The sequence below is a fragment of the Opisthocomus hoazin genome, chromosome 1, assembly GCF_030867145.1.
Source record: "Opisthocomus hoazin isolate bOpiHoa1 chromosome 1, bOpiHoa1.hap1, whole genome shotgun sequence".
Taxonomy (NCBI): domain Eukaryota; kingdom Metazoa; phylum Chordata; class Aves; order Opisthocomiformes; family Opisthocomidae; genus Opisthocomus; species Opisthocomus hoazin.
The window spans coordinates 119,617,598-119,634,908 of record NC_134414.1 but is presented as its reverse complement, the minus strand read 5'-3'; the positions used below and the strand labels follow the sequence as shown (position 1 = coordinate 119,634,908).

Here is a 17,311-nt window from a genome sequence, read left to right as displayed (position 1 = left end):
TCTGTCTTCATATGTGCAAATGTATATCTGTGCAGTACATGCAAGGAAAGAAGAAATACTGTGATCCTGTTGAAGTAAATAAAAACTGGCTATTCAATGATATCAGGATTTTACCAACTTTATAGTGCGTCCACAGCCTCACCATCTTTTCACGTAATACCAGTAACTCCAGATGTAAAGCACCCTGCATATGAGGGAGTATTTTGGAGGAAGGAAGGTGGGCACATTAGTTTTGTCAAAATCTAGTTTATTCGTTGTGTCATAATTGCCTAATGAGTCTGCTGCCTCTGTCTATTAAATAAAGTGAGATCTAGAAAGGATCTCCTGCATTGCCATATGCCAACTATGTGCCCAGGTAAATTGTAACAGTGATGCTGACTGATGTGCTCTGTGCCAGGTGTACCCCTTCTATCTCACCCACCGGAGGGTGGTGAATGAGGCTCTGCATGCTGTTGTGTTGCTTCCACTCTTCTCTGAACAGTAACTCGGTAGTAAGTGGGGTTGTAGTTGTGTTATGTTGGGAAACAGATTAAAGAGAAATCATGACTTTGGAAGTGGTGGAGTCACCATCCATAGCGGTGTTCAAAAAAAGTCTAGATATGGCACTTCAGGACGTGGTTTAGCAGGCGTGGTGGTGTTGGGTTGATGGTTGAACTTGATGATCTTAGAGGTCTTTTCCAACCTTAATGATTCTATGATTCTGTAAGTGTTGAAGACGTGAGCAAAAATTTCACTACCTCATGTGGCTGGCTGTTTGAGGCGGGTGAGTTCTTTGGAGCCGTAGTTTGCAGATGTGCCTGAGGCAGCCTGTACCAAAGGTGGCAGAAAGGGTAGTGGTGTGCAGAGTGACCAGTAGAAACAAGGTAGGGGGGTCTTTGAAGCTGCTGAGTGACCTGGGAGAGGAGGTGACGAATAGCAGAAAAACTGTCCCTGAAACAATTTTGTTCTTTGATACGATTTTTGTTCATAAATGCCTCCACGTGCTGAACCTCTTTTATATTTTCAATTTCATGTCTGCGCTTTGTTTGTGTGTGTTATAACCGATTCGTGTTGTTCAGAATTTTGAAAAATATTTCCTCAACTTCCATAAGTTGCCTTAATCTTTAAAAGTGTACATTTGCAACCCAGTAGATAATCTGGTAATTTACTGGTGACATGTGGTTCGTAAATAATTGGGGGAGGACAACAGCTTTTCAACTTTTATTATGCCTAGAAATTGCTGTAAATCCATAAAATCTCGGGGATGAAATCTTGTGTATTACAACTTCCGTTGTGTTTCTATAAGATCTTTTCCTACAGAATATAACCATCTTAGAGACAAAGGAAAAGTACAGTGGCAAGTATGGGTATTAATCTCTAATATATGTGGTCAAACACTAACCTGTTTAGATGCCTATATAGACAGGTAACAATTTTTCCTAAACCCCTATCTGCCATCTTAAAATTATGTGCAGTAGAAGACAAAGACTTAGGAAGACAAACATTTTGGGGCTAATGAAAAATGGGAAAGAAGTCAATAAAATGATAAAATGTCCAGTAGAAGTACCATATATGCAAGTGGGGAACGTGGTATAAGGAACTGTAGTTGATCCCGAAGTTTCTAAAGCTTATAAAATATATTCATGTTATTTCAGCTGGGAAGTTTTGAGATTTCTTCTGTCTAATTTGAGAATGTGGATCGAAGATTATCGCTTTGATGGCTTCCGGTTTGATGGTGTTACGTCTATGTTGTATCACCATCATGGGATTGGTAAGTAATTTAATCAACTCTAATCTGAGCAGTCCTGTTGCGGCTCTGTTGCTGTGGAAATAGTGCTGTAAAAGTTCCCTGAATCCTCATAAAATTCTGGATTGGCTAATGTCTTGTTGTGCTGCTATATGGATAGATCTGAAATTATGAATAAATTTGGTGCTTATAAAATTGCATATCGCAAAATCTCTGTGGTTTTAAAAAAAACCAGCAACTGTGGCCTTTTAAAACTTTTTGTCTTATTAGGCACAGGATTCAGTGGAGATTACAACGAATATTTTGGCCTACATGTGGATGAAGATGCGTTGTGTTACCTAATGCTGGCCAACCACATGATTAATTTCTTGCATCCGGAATGCATAACCATAGCAGAGGTAAGATCAGAATTTGCTGTCCTCAATGACATTAATATTGATTAGTTTGCTTTGGGATGTGAATTTCCTGTTAGTTATCTAGTCACACTTCAAATACTCAAAGAGTGACAAGAGCTGAGAAATATTAATTAGTTGACAGACTTTGCCTTGTGGGGGAAAAGTAACTTCACTTTGGGAACATGCACTTAGGGAATTTTCTCTGCATTAATGGGTCATTAATTAATGTGGGGTTTTCTCCTCCCCCCCCCCCCCCCACTTGTAATGAGATTGAGTTTTTTATTAGTTTATTGCTTTTGCATGATTGCCATTTGTCACTAGTGATTCATGGTACTAAAGATTAAAAGCCCTAGTGTGGTTTTGTGTATTTTGAATTAGATTGGCATAATTGACAATTCCCCTTCAAAATAAATGCAATAAATTTATAAATGTTGAATGTGTATGCTAATGTAAATTTAGTATTTAAGTTCTCCATGTTTCTGAGGGAGTAAATAGACTATATTACTTCAGTTGATTGAGATCGATGAAACTTTTTTCACTGAAAAACATTATTGTTGGCACATGGAATTTTTAACAATATGAAACACCAGAGCATTAAAGTTGTATGAATAGGTATGTTTTCACTGATATTTTCTCTTTATCATAAAAAGACAATCATGTAAATCTTGAGGATTTTTCTGTTACTATGTTTAAATAATTATTTTCATTTAAAAGTTGCATCTATCTGATCTCATTTGGGACTACACAGATTTCTAATAACACTTTTTGTATTGCTTAAGAGTTCCCTATTTATCTTCAGATAACAAAGTATTGCTTAGCTTCATTTTTTACTTATGGTAAAGTTTTATATTATAGACAACCACTGCTAAAAACTTAATGACAAGCTATCAAAAACAGTATCTGGTGAGCAATGAGCAGTAAACTTGAGATGGCTTCATTGAGCTGTAGGCTTATTTGGAGTGAAATTTGTTCATTTTCTAGGTAGTCTTAGATAATAAGCATTCCTGCCAATGAAATTCTGAGTTCAGTCCGCTTGTATGACCTGGACTAAGAGTTCTTTTAGTAAGATGTCTTCAGTTTCTCTTGCTTGTGTTGAAAACTGCTTCTGTTTCAATACATCATTTTTCTGCCTGAGGGAGTCACTACACAAAATTTAGAATTGATCAATGTGCTTCATGGTTAAAGGAAAATTTTAGGAGAAGCTGCTGACATAACTGAAAATTACAAAAGGTGATGAAGAATGTCTGCTTGTCTATAATGATGATAGAATGAGTGCAAGATGAGAAAAATATTTTTGTCTAGCCATAACTAATTATAATATATTCCTTAATTGTTTAACTGATAAGTCTTTACAACTGTTTAATATTGTGTATATTCATAGTCTTAGAAATTTCTAAGTTTTTAGGTATTACTGACAATATGCTTATTTTTCAATCTGGCCTTTTAAATAAAATTGTGATGAAAGTTTCATATAATGAGAAGAAAAAGTGTTAAGTAAAATTATGTCATGCCTGAAGTACTACAAAAACAAACAGGCAAAAGAGCCCTACAGCTGTGATTTCTTTTTTTACATGTGTCTGAACAAATGCTTAGGTATTGACTGTTCACATTTGGTGGAAAATATACCGAACAAACGAACACTTTTTAAAATTTATTATTTATTTTAGTATTCCGATAAAATTTTTAGCAATAGATGGATGTAAATAGTGTTAAGTTTGGAATTTTACTTCCCAAAAATCTGCCTTGCAAACTTGTGAGTAAAGTAGATGGGAGCTACTTAAATCTCACACTCTCACCCTTGTCCGGGTAGGCGTCATAGCATCACGGGGAAAGGCTTTTGTTTCAGATCATCTTGTCCTGCATAACTTGGAGAGCATTAGTCTGCTTTTGTTCTGTCTGGCTGATATAGGAGAGCTATTGAGCTTCCTTTTCTAATATCTAAAAGTTTGGAAAGAAATTCCGCTTTGTTAAATTTTGGTATTTGTAGTGTATGGAATGTTGTGGAAATGTGGATGCAGTTTTCTGTGTGATCTAATGACTGCTGAGTAAAGGGGAATAATCTGTTCCTTTGATCTCCTGGCTTTGCTGTTCATACAGCCCGGGATGCTGCTGGCCATCCCTGCTGCCAGGGCAGGCTGCTGGCCCATGCTCAGCTCGCTGCTGGCCCAGAGCCTTCCCAGCAGAGCTGCTCCCCAGCCTGGCAGTCCCCATCCCGTGTGGGTGCAGGGGTTGGGCCATCCCAGGGGCAGGATTTGACAGTTGTCCTCAGTGAACTTCCTTAGCTTGCCGTTGATTGATTCTTCCAGTTGGTCGGGGTCCCTCTGGATGGCAGCCCTCCCTTCCACCCCTCAGGATGCCATCCATGAGCTTCATGATGGTGTGGCTGGTCTCCTCGCTTCTGTCAGTATAGGGGGGAGATGTATGCGTGTGTATGTATAACTTCAAGTGCAAATATCTTTTTTTGCTACCCTAATGCAGCGATTGGATGAAAAACTGGATTGAATCCAGAAAACCAGAATGAGCTTCCCAATTAAGCCCTGGTTCTAGTCAGAATTTAATTCCATAAATTCTCTTGTGTAGACGCAAGAGGTGTATGTTAATCCATGACCATTGTGGTGGAATGGCTTCTCGCTGACATCAGTGAATGAAATTGAGTACTGATAGTTCTTTAGCAATTATTGGAGACTTGCATTTTCTATACATGCAACTTTAGGTAAGCTAATTTTAGAAAAAGAATGCTGTGTGATGTAACTGCCTAATAAAATGGTGAAATAAATATTTATTTTACAAACTTTGAATTACAAATTTAAGAATAATCAGCCTCTATCAATATGAAACTGGAAAATTATGCAGTAAGAGCATGTCATTTTCCAGAGCTAGCTGGATCAATAGTTTGGGTTTTGTGCTTTTAGGAAAAGAGTAGAGATTGTATTTTTCTTTCTTACTGTACTTTATATTCAGCCATTTATTTTTATGTCATTCTCTATGCAGAATATCAATAAACAAAATGAAGGTTTAATTTGTCTTTCATTGACTACTTTATATTGATTACTTAGAGCTCAAGAGAGCTAATTATTTCAAATTCTGCATCTACTGAGGTCTCTTCTCCCTCAAATATCTACTGTATTAAAATATTTTGTAGTAGAGTATTTGACGAGAAAAGTCATAATGCTTTTCCCAGTAACTTTTGCAATCAAACAGCAAATCTGGGTGTAGTAATCACTCACTGATTTATTTTTTATTCCCTCCCCCCCCCCCCCCCCTCCTACCCAGGTCAATCTGTGCAGCTGTTTACAGGGTGTTTGTATAGAAGTATTACTGTATGGTAGAAATCCTGAACTAATAATTTCAATGCTATGCAAATTATGTTGTGTTTTTTTTTTTATTTAAGGATGTTTCTGGAATGCCAGCTCTTTGTCGTCCTGTTGCAGAGGGAGGAGGGGGTTTTGAATATCGACTAGCCATGGCTATTCCAGATAAGTGGATACAGGTGAGAACTTTTTTAAAAGCACATTCTACTCTTCAAAGTGGGGTGTTTCTCTATCTGTGCATGCACAAAAGCACTTCTGAATCCTACTGACTAATTTTACTCTCTCATCTGTTAATGTCCTATCGAAATAAATTCTGACAGGTTTGAGCACAGGTATTAGTGGGTGAAATGAGAGCTGTCAGATATCACGTAAGTTTCAGAAGAAGAGTAAATTTAGGAGCTATTCTTTGCGTTCTAGCTGATATTTGTTTTCTTTGTACAATACACATAGACTAATTTCACAACAACTGTAGAATGTGTAGTCTATATTGAGTGTGACTAGGTAGATAACAAGTTAACCATATGCATATCAATTGAAAAAAAAAAACCAACCTGAAAATATACAATAAACCCTCCTGAAAATGGGCATAGTAATTGGTATTGATCATAGAGCTGAAAGTTTAACCAGAGCAAACGTAAATGAATTATACTAACACCAGCAAATGACACAGTGATGTTACAAAACGAATAAAAATCTGTAAATGCTCTTCAAGAACAATAATACACTAATAAACACTGACTACGATAAGGATTTAAATCACCTTTTGCTTAATACAAAGAATCAGAATAAGAGGAAGAAAACACTAAATGATCTCAAAAGGCTTCTACTGATGTTTAGGAGAATGTTTTTCAGTTAGAAGATTGCATACAAATCCCTCAGGTTATCATAGTCGTCTGAAAACAATACATGTTGTATATGAGCATTAATGCTTCAATAAGTCTAATGAGTAGCTTAAAATAAAAGGCAAATTAATTTATCTTCAGCATCTTTCACTTTTGTAACTAGGAGGTGGAGGGTCGATTGGAAAACAGTTTTCAAACCTCTTCATTCAGAAGACAAACTTGCCTGCTTTTCCAACAGGGACAGCATCATTAAACTTTTAGTGTGTAATTTAGATCCTGGAATGCAACAAGGGCTCATATATTTGTAGTAACAGAAAACACTTTGTTGCGATGGCTTTTTTTTTCCTTACACCTTCAATTTTCTTACTGTGCTTTAGGACAGGCAAAGATGAGCAATTTCCTAAGTAGCAAAAGGCAAGTGGTCAAGTTCATATTACAAGGAAAAAAACTAGACTGTAGAATTTCACAGGGACAAAAAAGAGGGATAACCTAATTTAGCAGTCTCTGATGTGGTCTGCTTATTTTGATTTGCAGTACTCAGAGGGAAAACATGCTTATTCTGCAGGAAGTTCCATTCTTTAACGGGACAAAAAGTCTTCTAGCGTGTGTGCTGAACATGGGAAAGCAGGTGGATGCTTGGCACGCTGATGGGATGTTGGGCATAACTTCAGCTGTGGTAGTCTAAGTTATTTCCCAGCAGACACCAGTTATTTAGGAACGTGTTGATTGCAAAAGAACATAGGGCAGTGCAGGCAAGAAGCTTCTACCTGCAAATAAGCAACCACAACAGAAGGCCTGAAGTTAGAGAAGGAGGTGATGCACATAGTTTGTTACCACATTTGTTGAGGCAAAAATAAAGCAGAAACAACTGGAAGGGAAAAAAGTTTAGAAACAGAGTCTATCAGCTGTTATCTAACTGTCCTAGACTGCTTGCTGTCACTTCTCTTCAGCTTTTGAGTATGTACCTGTTAATAGCAAGTTTTCTAGGCAACTTCCTAAAATCCATTTTAAACCTGAAGGAGCTCCAGGGTTCCATGAAATGAGGGATCTGTAGAAGTAAGAAAGATAAGCTGTTTGTCATAACAGTGGCTGTACTACTAGTTCAGAGTAAAGGTAGATGTAGTATATAATGTGATGCTGCATAAGGACTGGAATGTGTTCAGAGCCAGAATTTATGGAGTCAAAAGAGAAAAAGAAAAAAAGGTTTAGGAGTACATGGCCAGTTACAGTCAGAACGTGAAATTTTACAGCATTGTGTCAGCTATCTTGGCATTGCTGCCTTCTTGTAGCTTTTATTTTTATGTCTATATATTTACATATATGTGTTGTAGCAATCAATCGAGGCCTATAAAGTACTATAGAAGAAAGAAAGGACTAACACTGAAATTGGACTAGACTTAGAAGAGGGAGGAAAATAGTCATATGAGGCAGAAAATTTTTGTTGATGTGATTTAATATAAATTGCTAAAAATCAGGAGCTATCATGGCAAAAAATATAAAGCTTGTTTTGTATTACAAAGCTTTGACATTGAAACTGTGGTTTAGGACTGACTGGAAGTTCATAGATCAGGGGAACGTGTAACTCCCAGTGCTAAGCATCATCTGAAGTTATTATGTGCTTCATGGCAATAGCCTAGTGCTATCTTGCAGTGATCCACTCTCCAGCACACAGCCCTGTGGTTAAGCTGTAGCTGGCAGCTGCCATGTGCCAGGGTTGCTTGAAATACAGGGCTTATTTCAGTATTGTTTGTAGGTAGGTGTGTGCCCCCATATTTCTTCCCAGTTTTTGGTCCAGGGCTTTCTTACAGCAGGCAATGTGACTGGAGTTGCATCAGAGAATTCACGACAGATGGCAGGTCCTGTTATCCTTGCGTACACGTGGAAGTACAGGAGAAACAAAGTGTTCTATTTATTTTATTTATGTAGTGGAATACAAAAGAAAAAATCTCTTTGGATTATCAGTGAAAGTTCGTAGCTTCGAAACTTGGGAATAGGAGAACTTAAAGTAATACTGTTCACAATTCTTTTGGAAATTTCTGTTCCAAGATAATGAAGAAAGGTAGTCACGTGCTTTTAGTTGAAACAGCAATTACTTTTCAATGATGTTTCCTTTATTTCTGCAGATAATTAAGGAGCTAAAAGATGAAGACTGGAATATGGGCAATATTGTGCATACATTAACAAACAGAAGGTACGAAGAAAAATACATTGCGTATGCAGAGAGCCACGACCAGGTATTTTTATCTGTTTGTTTATATAGAAGTAGGTAGAAGATGAGGTTTAGACATTTGGTGGGTTTTGTTTTTTAAAAATGAGGCAAGAGTTGAGAAGGCTAGGCAAGAATTTCAGAGATGGGTAGATCTGGACTACTGCTCATTTTTTGGGTTGGATTTTCTTGTGGGGTTTTTTTTGTTTGCTTTGATCCTTCTTTTTAATAAAGGAACGCTGCCTGGAATCAGTGAATGGTGTTATTTTTCAGTTTCATTTTGGTTTTAAGAAGTGAGTACTAGCTTCTTAATTTGCCTGCCTGTCATAGGAAGGCATTTAATCCATGCTTTTGAAAATCTGTTTTCCATAAAGTAATCTGGAGCACTATTTATGATAAGCATAAACAATATCACAAATCAGCAACTTTGTTCACTGAATCAGTGTTTGCAGCTCTTGTATTCCCTTAAAGAAAATGCTTCCTCTCCTAAAGGATTGCAGACATCCTCTTTTGAGATCTAAATGAAATATTCTTCAACAATTTGGTTGAAAACACAGCAATTGTAATGGTTCTGTATATGGGGAAAAATGAAAAACTAATGATGAGTTTGGATAATGCTCACGTCCCACAATCTTTATAATGGTTGTTTCTGAAGAATCAAAAAACACATTGATTGAGAATTTTAAAATTAGAACTTCTTAGAAAATGGATTTTTTTTAAAAGGTTTAAGTAACCTACCTTCAACTCTTTCTTCTGCATAATAGAGGTTGATACTCTATTTCCTATACCTTCTATAATAAAAGTTAACAGAAGTGTCCAAAAAATGCCTGTATTTTTTTTTAAAAGAGAATTCTGAGTTTATCAGCTTCATTTTGTGTACCTATTTACATTCTTCTCTGACTGTTACACAGCGTCCACTTAGGAAATGAGACGAGAGTCCCAATCCTGGTAAAGGACTTCAGGTATTACTTGGAAATGCGTATTATTCTCTGATTACTTGCACTTATAAAAGCTGATTCTTCATCCTAAAGCATTACATCTAACGTTACTGGTGCTGTTCCTGTATTTCCTGCTGGATTTTATCAGTTGAGTTGTTTTCCATATCACTACATATGGAAGATGATTTTTGTTTTTAATATAGAAAAAAAAAAGATGATGATTAAAGCCATACACCAGGATGATATATGAAAAGTAGGATAGAGAAACAAAATTGGAATGTAGATAAAATTCGGTCCAGACATACTTGAAGTGGTAGTATATGAGGGGCTTGAAATAATACTAGTTTCTTGTATGTTATAATGGGCTATGAGCTGATGAGTACCAGTTCAGAATACAGGGCCTCGTGGTTACAATAAGTGTGTCAAAATTCGATGCTAATAGCTGTCAAAAAAGCAGATACAGTGCTGGGATTATTATGAACAGAAGGGAGAACAAAGACCAAAATTAGTATGCTGGGGTAGTCTTTCATGGTTTGTATGCATCTTGAATGCTGGAGGCAGATTGGCAGATTTGGTCCTGTATCTCAAAGGATATACAGCAGAACTGGAAAAAATGCTGTGAGAGTTGGTAAGAATAGTAGCAAATGTGGGTTAGTTTTCATAAGAAGAAAACTAAATAGATGAAAACTCTTCAGGGTAGAAAAGAGATCATTGTAGGGGGAAGGATAACAATTTATAACATCATGGGCTGGCATAGAAAACATGAATAGGGAACACTTCTTTTCTAATGGAAAGATTAGGGGACATTAAATAAATGACACTAACAAATGCCACATTCTGAGTCCAGAGAAGAGTTGTTCCTTGCAGTTGTTTATTAGTCATCAGTCTTGCCATTGTTACATAGGAATTTTTTTTCAAAAATGTTTTTAACTTCATGGAATCAGCTATATATGCTGTTATATTGTTAGCTGGAAAGCTAAATGATGGTAGTGCTTTTCAGCTAGACCTGTTTACAACTCTGTCTATCTGGAATCTAGCGAGTTTTCATGCTAGAGTATAATATGAATATTGGGCTAATTGAACAAAAACTGTTATACAAATGCTCCAAAATATTTTCAGCTCCCTGCATGCTAATATAGTAGAATAATCCTTGATACATAGCATTTGTGTGGCCTTTCTCAAGTAACAGTAAACACTAGCAAGTTAGCAATTCAGTCGCTGTTTTTAGACAGAATTACTAGTTTTTTTTTTCTCTTGTGTGAAATCACAGCAAACCAATCACATTCTTGATTGCATATAAATGAACGTTTCATATTCACTCTGCATCTCTAAATCAGGAGTGTTGTTAATAGCCCTTTACTTGTACATCCCAGGAAGTTTACTTGAGATGTTTTCTGTGTTTTCCTATAAAAATTCCAAAGCGGTGGGTCACTTGTAGCTTTTTGAGTTGACACTAACATTTCACATTTGATATCTGTAGGCAGAAAGGTTCTCGGACGTAATTGTGCGGCTCAATCCCATCAGGTGAAATGGAGGACCACAAAAGGGGTCAGACAGCTATTAAATTAGTTTATTGATCATACACTGACGCTCCTGTTGGGGCAGGAAGCCCCAGTAACCATGTGGAGGGTTGCAAGGGGAAAACAGGCAGTCGGGTCTGGGATCCAGTCGAGGCTCAGCTCAGGGATGTCCCTGCCTCAGTTTAGATAATTTTTCTTTCTGACAGCAGATTTTATATATATCATGCCCAGGTGATTACATGTCACACAGTACAAAGCTGCAGTGACCAGAAGCACTAGGGTCGTTTTGACCTGGCGATCCTCAGCGGTGGAAGGATGTTCTTTGTCAACAGGGAGTAGCTCGTGCACACTGAGCCACGTCCTTGACTCTTCGCCAGTCTTCCAAGTCGTCCACTTATGATGTGGAGCTTCTGCTTTAAAAAAACCATTAGGAACACTTCTAGTACACCCAACGGTTTTCTTCACCACTTTTTTTTTGGACTGTTTTAGGCGCTTGTTGGTGATAAGACATTGGCGTTCCGACTGATGGATGCAGAGATGTATACAAACATGAGTGTGCTCTCGCCTCTTACTCCAGTTATTGATCGTGGAATACAGCTTCATAAAATGATTCGTCTCATTACTCATGCACTTGGAGGAGAGAGCTATCTGAACTTCATGGGTAAGTAATCTTAGGAACAAATCTTTCATTTTCTCATCTACAGAATGCTTGGCAGGGAAATAAAACGATCTGACATCATCTTACATCCACGGTATTTATCACAGTGCTGAAGTTTGGAGCATAAATGCTTTTGTAAAGATTTAGTACAAAAGGTAACATGCATTGTTTTTCTGTCTGTAAGATGTATTGTAAGACAAGAAGATAAAATCAATATGATTCTAAATGTAACAGAAATAACTTCTAAAAATGTGGTAAGATCTAGTTCATGTTGCTCTGATTTACAACTCAGACTAATATTTTGTTGTTCTGCAAGTTTGTCAGGTGGTGAGCCTTGCCTTACACAGCTGGGTTGTCTTTTGTCTCTATTCTTCTACTCTCCTAAACGTTTTAGGGTAACAGTGTGTTTACTAAAGATAGTTCTGTGCTTATTTCAGTTATTAATTGTCACGAAGTAATCTGGAATCAGTTGATGTGTATTTCATTGCTTCTTGGTGAAGAGCCACAGGCTTAATGAGGTAGGCAAGGACAAATCATAGAGATAGAAAGCACATCCTGCTATCAAAACAGGGAAATAGTAAGAGTTAGCAATATTTTCCTTTTGTTCATAAGCTGTAAAGTAGAACTGTTGCGTTGCTTCTTAAGCACTATTGCTACAATAATGTCCAATAGTTAATCAGTTAATCTCATTTAATCAGTAAGTTACAGTTCCATGTAGTCATCTTAAAAGATGAATGTTGTTCTTAGTTTTATGCAAAATGCTGAAGCTATTTATGCTTGATGCTCTTTACCATATTTGCATTCTTTAATTTCTTTGCAAAATAATCCTTATTTTATAGTAGAAATCACAGTTCTGTATAGTGGTGTGACAAGTACAGTGTAGCAGTTATGATATTGTTATGGGGGAATAAAAGGCTGAAAGCATGCTGTAAATAACCATCTCAGTTTTCTGACAAACTTCAAAATTATAGAAGTTTTAGCTTAATATTGACTTCAACTTTCATTGTTAAACGTTTTGTATTATCAAGTTAAAGGGGATTGTTGGATGTATATCGCCCTTCTTCCATGATAGTGTATTTAAAAATATATTTTTCTAATTAAAAAAATGGGGAACATTAATAAGGCAATGGTAGCATTTGATTTAAGCATGTCTGTACTGATACATGTTCTCTTCCTTGGTATTAGAAAAACACTCAAAATACCACATTTGTGGGTTTTCTTGAAAAGAAAAAGCAACTTCAGTACAGAACAGATCAATTCGTTATATAGTATACTAGCAAAATTATTGTTTCCAATACAATGCAGAAAGAGTGAAGAAGAGTTAATGAAATATTTATGAAGTGTGTAGTCAGGCACCAAATGTGCAAGGTATGATGTGTGCACTTCTGTTCAGACTAGTGATACTACATTAGTGAAGGAAAAACATGTTTAAAAAATGCACCAGCTAAACTGCAGATGTCTCTGCCCCAGAATGAGTTGGTAAGGTTAGAAAAATGATCAGTAATTCAATGTGGCATGTTAAATCCAGTCTGTCAATGCAGATTGATTGAGCAATTAATATTGTGTATGCTTGAGTACTGCAAATGTTTCAGTAACTATGTTATAGTTCACTATATATAAAAGGTGAAAAGATTGTAATAAACGTTGGAGGAGAAGACATAAAAATTCAGAATGCTTGCAATCCAGTGTACTTAAAATGCATGTCGCAGCATGCTATCTAGTTAAGAAAATACAGTGACAAATGAGTTCTTTAACTTTTTAGTTGTGCATGAATGCTGAGGGTGAGGAAGAGAAGCCTCCTGTGGGGTGGAGGGCGGAGTGGAAATCTCCTTTTGCAACACCTGGCAAGGCACTACTGGTGCCTCTGTTCTTCTCCAGGTCCTTCTAAAAACAGACACCAAAGCAACACACTGCTTTCTCAATGATTTGCTCTCCTTAAGGAAAAACAAACCACTTCTAAAAAAGTATCAGGAGTGCAAACTTGTGTTCTCAAATGTGTCCTGCAATTTCTCTGAAGATCTGGAATCATATTTAATTACAGCTGTGTAGGTGTATCATTTGTACTCCATAAGTGCAAGCAGATTCTTGTTGAGAGAGGTTGTGCATCACTGAATGCCAAATGCTGATTGGGGCTTTCTCCCATCTTTCTCACTTTTCACACTGAATAGTTCTCTGGCCTGCTCACAGGCATCTGTAAGGAATCACTGCAAAAATCCTGGAAGTAGTTGTTATTATTTTTTGTGTTTCTGGATGCTTAATTTTCACTGAAGACTTTTATTTTCCTTCTCAGTTGCTTATATGCCAGTGATGTATGCAAACTTAAATGTGAATAGGAAAGTTTTGTTGTTTCAGTAGATTGGTTCCCTTGCAACAGAAACCATTGGGAGCATTCTGTCCTCCGATCTGTATTTCAGTTTTCTGTGCAGCTTTGCAAGTAATCTCTGGGGCTTCATATGGCCATCTGGCATGGAAGACTTAACCTAAAAAGGGAAAAACTCCATATGCTTGGCTGAAAATGAGTATGACAATGATAAACGTTGTGCTGTAGTGAATGAACATTCTGGAAGGCCGGTTTGTTTAATAGTAATAGTAAAAAAGTAGCAATTGTTTTGAAACTTGTGATATGTCTAAATCCTCTGCTTTCAAAGCAGGTAGAAAGCAACAGTCCTAATGTAGCTGTAGTTTGGTCAACCCAATTCCTGTTTTAGACAGATATTTTAATACTGAGGCTGGCCAGTACTGGTCAGAAGATGTCATACAACTTCAGGAAATCACAAAAATTACAAGTCTTCTGCACAACATGTTAGCAGAGGTACAGGTGATGTTTCTTTAAGAATTTCCTTCTCCACAGCCAAGCCTCCACAAAGATGTTGACATAGATAATACACATTTGATTGTCTGAACTTAAATGACACTTTAAAAAGAAAGCCTCAAGCATTCATAGTGTGTGCCTGTATTAAATAGTGGAAATAATTTTATTAGTGGAAATAGTAGGAAAAAAACCCTCTATACTCAAATATTTTTGCTTGTATTCGTAGTAATCTTGAAATGTAATATGCATCTAATATTAATTAAAACCAGAAAAGTACATGGAAAAATATTTGGAGACCTAGATCTTTGCCCTCTCTAATATGTAGATTTGAAAACAAATCCAAAACAAAAACGCTGTGTCTGACTAAAATTCTTTATTGTTGATGTAACCTACAAAGTAACAAAAAGGCTTAAGATTTGAGTCTACTTTCTCAATTGCTAAATAAGTACTAATAAAAGTTGTTATAAGACTTTAGAATACTACAGGAACCTTCTGATCTCACCTTGAAAATAAAGCAACCATGGTTGTTACCCACTGGACAAAGTTTATCTTCAACATAGACTCTCACGTATTTTTCTGAAAATAATAGTTGAACTTAACACTACAAAACTGTTCTGTCTGTACATCTTTTCGTTTTCCTTTGGCTTCATTTTCCATCCTGTCCCTGAAGAAAAACTGTAGACAATGGTAGTTGTTCCTTTCCCTTAAATAGCGGGGTTTGTTTTTTTTTTTCTCTTGCTCATTGCATGTGCCCTGCTTTTAGGGAAACTGTGGGACATGGGAAGGAGCTGTACCAGTTCCTCAGTGAACTTGTTTCCATGTTCTCTCCTTACCTTGCAAACTTACCTGTTTATCTAGATTTAGACAAGCAAGGGTAGCTGCTTTCTTGCCCGGGATAGGCAGAAGATCCAGCCCAGGGACCCTTAAATAGCATTTTTAGGTCCCTGGGATCCTTCATAGCACAAACACCTCCTGTTTTATGCCACTGTAGGGTCTTGCTTTTCAGCTTGCTAACAATCATTTGCTTGCTTCCTTTTTCACTTTAAATTGGCTTAAACTCAAATCTATTGATTTAAATGAAGATTAGTTTCTACGTGAACCTCTAGCACTATTTTTCATGACTTTTCTATAGTAAAACAACTCTTAATTAGGACTCCAGAGACCAAGTCTCTCCCCTGCAAAACAACTTCATATATATATAAGCTAGAAAATTATTTGCAGTAACTAGAACATTTTTTGCAGTCATGGGCATTGACTGATGGTGTTACCATTAGGCTTGACATTTACCCCTGTTTCGCTAATATCAGTCTATCTGTAAAGCTTCCTTTTCCCACTTGTTAGTTCACTTACATGGTAGTTTATCTACTTTCTCTATGCTTAGGAGTTTTTTTGATGCAGTGAAACAGCTTCTTCTCTAATGGTTTGGTACAATGAGACCTTGTTCTCTCTTTGACCTTAAAAATAAAAGAAAATAAAATGCTATGTATTATGTATTTCCTATGAGTACTTTTGAGAGAGAAACTTAGATTTTATTTTTTTTTCTTAAACTGAAGGATTTACTAAAATAAGGCTTTCGAAAATGCGTTGATGAACAAGAAAATGATGCAAAAACTTATCAGTAGCACCAATATGAGAGTGGGAAATGTGCATACAACTTAAGGTTATTAATTAAAGATTTTAAATAAAATTATACAAAATAACTTCCAATATAAATGGGAATGTTACATATAACAGAATATGAAATTCTTTTATTGCTACCTATTCTAGATAAAAAAGAAATTGTATCAGGACCAAGGGTGTTTAGCTTAAATGTAAGGGGGCTTTGTTTTCTTAGACAACTTGCAAGCAAATCTTTGAATTTTTGCACTTTTTCTGTACGCTTTCTCATGCTTATTACTCCTGAGCACTGGTTACAGTGTGACTTTTTAGACCATGACCTGAAAAATGGCCTTGCAAGAGCAAATGCTCTTTAAACAGCTCCCTTCAGTCAACTTCATTTGACAAACAACCTTTAAGGGCTCGGTTGGTAAAGACTGCGGATTAGGATGCGTAGTTTGAAGTAATCCTTAATATGCTTACCTAGTGTACCTGGCAAATGTGCTTTCTGTGCTGCCAGTTCTACTAGGTGCTTTAATTTCATGGTGGTCTGACAGAAACAATTATCTTAATTTTAAGGTAGAAAACAAGAAGAGTGAAATGTGAACTCTTCACTAGGGTTTGCATAGATGACTTGTCCTGTAGTGATAGACCACCTACAACTTTGTTCCATGGTACCCTGTATGCCCACCACTTACAACTTCAGGTGGGCAGTGGCAGGGGATAGAATCCAAATATGTAGATTAGGCTTCATTAATTGCTTAGAGACTCTCTTCCAAAAGGTCTAGAGGTATAAACTGCTAATATTTGTTCATGTAGACTGGTTGATTGAAACAAACTTCATTTCTACACTTGCTCAGAATAGATCAGAGTGACTGAGAGAAAAACCGTTAGAGCGAGACTGTCTCATAATTTAAAACTAAACCACATGCACACAAACTGATTTTCCTTCTGTCTCAACTTTTCTTCACAAATTAAGTATGTCCAAATACTAGAAATCTCTTGCAGGAGCTGATTGCACTTCCTTCTTGAAAGGGCTGGGAAGAGAGCTCCATGCATATGTGTGTCTCATTTAAATACATAAATGGTTACTAGTAGCAGTCTATACACGTGGTGGTGCATCAGTGTCCACACTGCGGCTTGTCAAGTCAGAACTGTGAAATGGAAGCCTTCATAGTCAGCAGCATCCTCAGAACTGCTCAGGAATCAACAGTTGCTGCAACTGTGTTCATGGATTGAAATCCATGGATTTTCTAGAGAAGCAGAGAGAATCCTCTAAATTGAGGTCGCTGTTGTGTGTGGTGCTC

The 17,311-nt window shown here is 36.8% G+C and overlaps 1 protein-coding gene across 4 annotated transcripts in view; it reads left to right on the top strand.

The window, feature by feature from the left end:
• The window catches only part of GBE1 (1,4-alpha-glucan branching enzyme 1), a 171,264-nt gene that overhangs the window by 95,550 nt on the left and 58,403 nt on the right, over positions 1-17,311 (top strand). For all 4 annotated transcript variants that reach the window (XM_075434098.1, XM_075434088.1, XM_075434073.1 and 1 more), the window contains 5 exons: positions 1,635-1,750; positions 1,997-2,124; positions 5,513-5,611; positions 8,398-8,508; positions 11,428-11,599. In XM_075434098.1, coding sequence (XP_075290213.1) covers positions 1,635-1,750; positions 1,997-2,124; positions 5,513-5,611; positions 8,398-8,508; positions 11,428-11,599 — 626 coding nt within the window. The remainder of the gene's footprint in view (positions 1-1,634; positions 1,751-1,996; positions 2,125-5,512; positions 5,612-8,397; positions 8,509-11,427; positions 11,600-17,311) is intronic.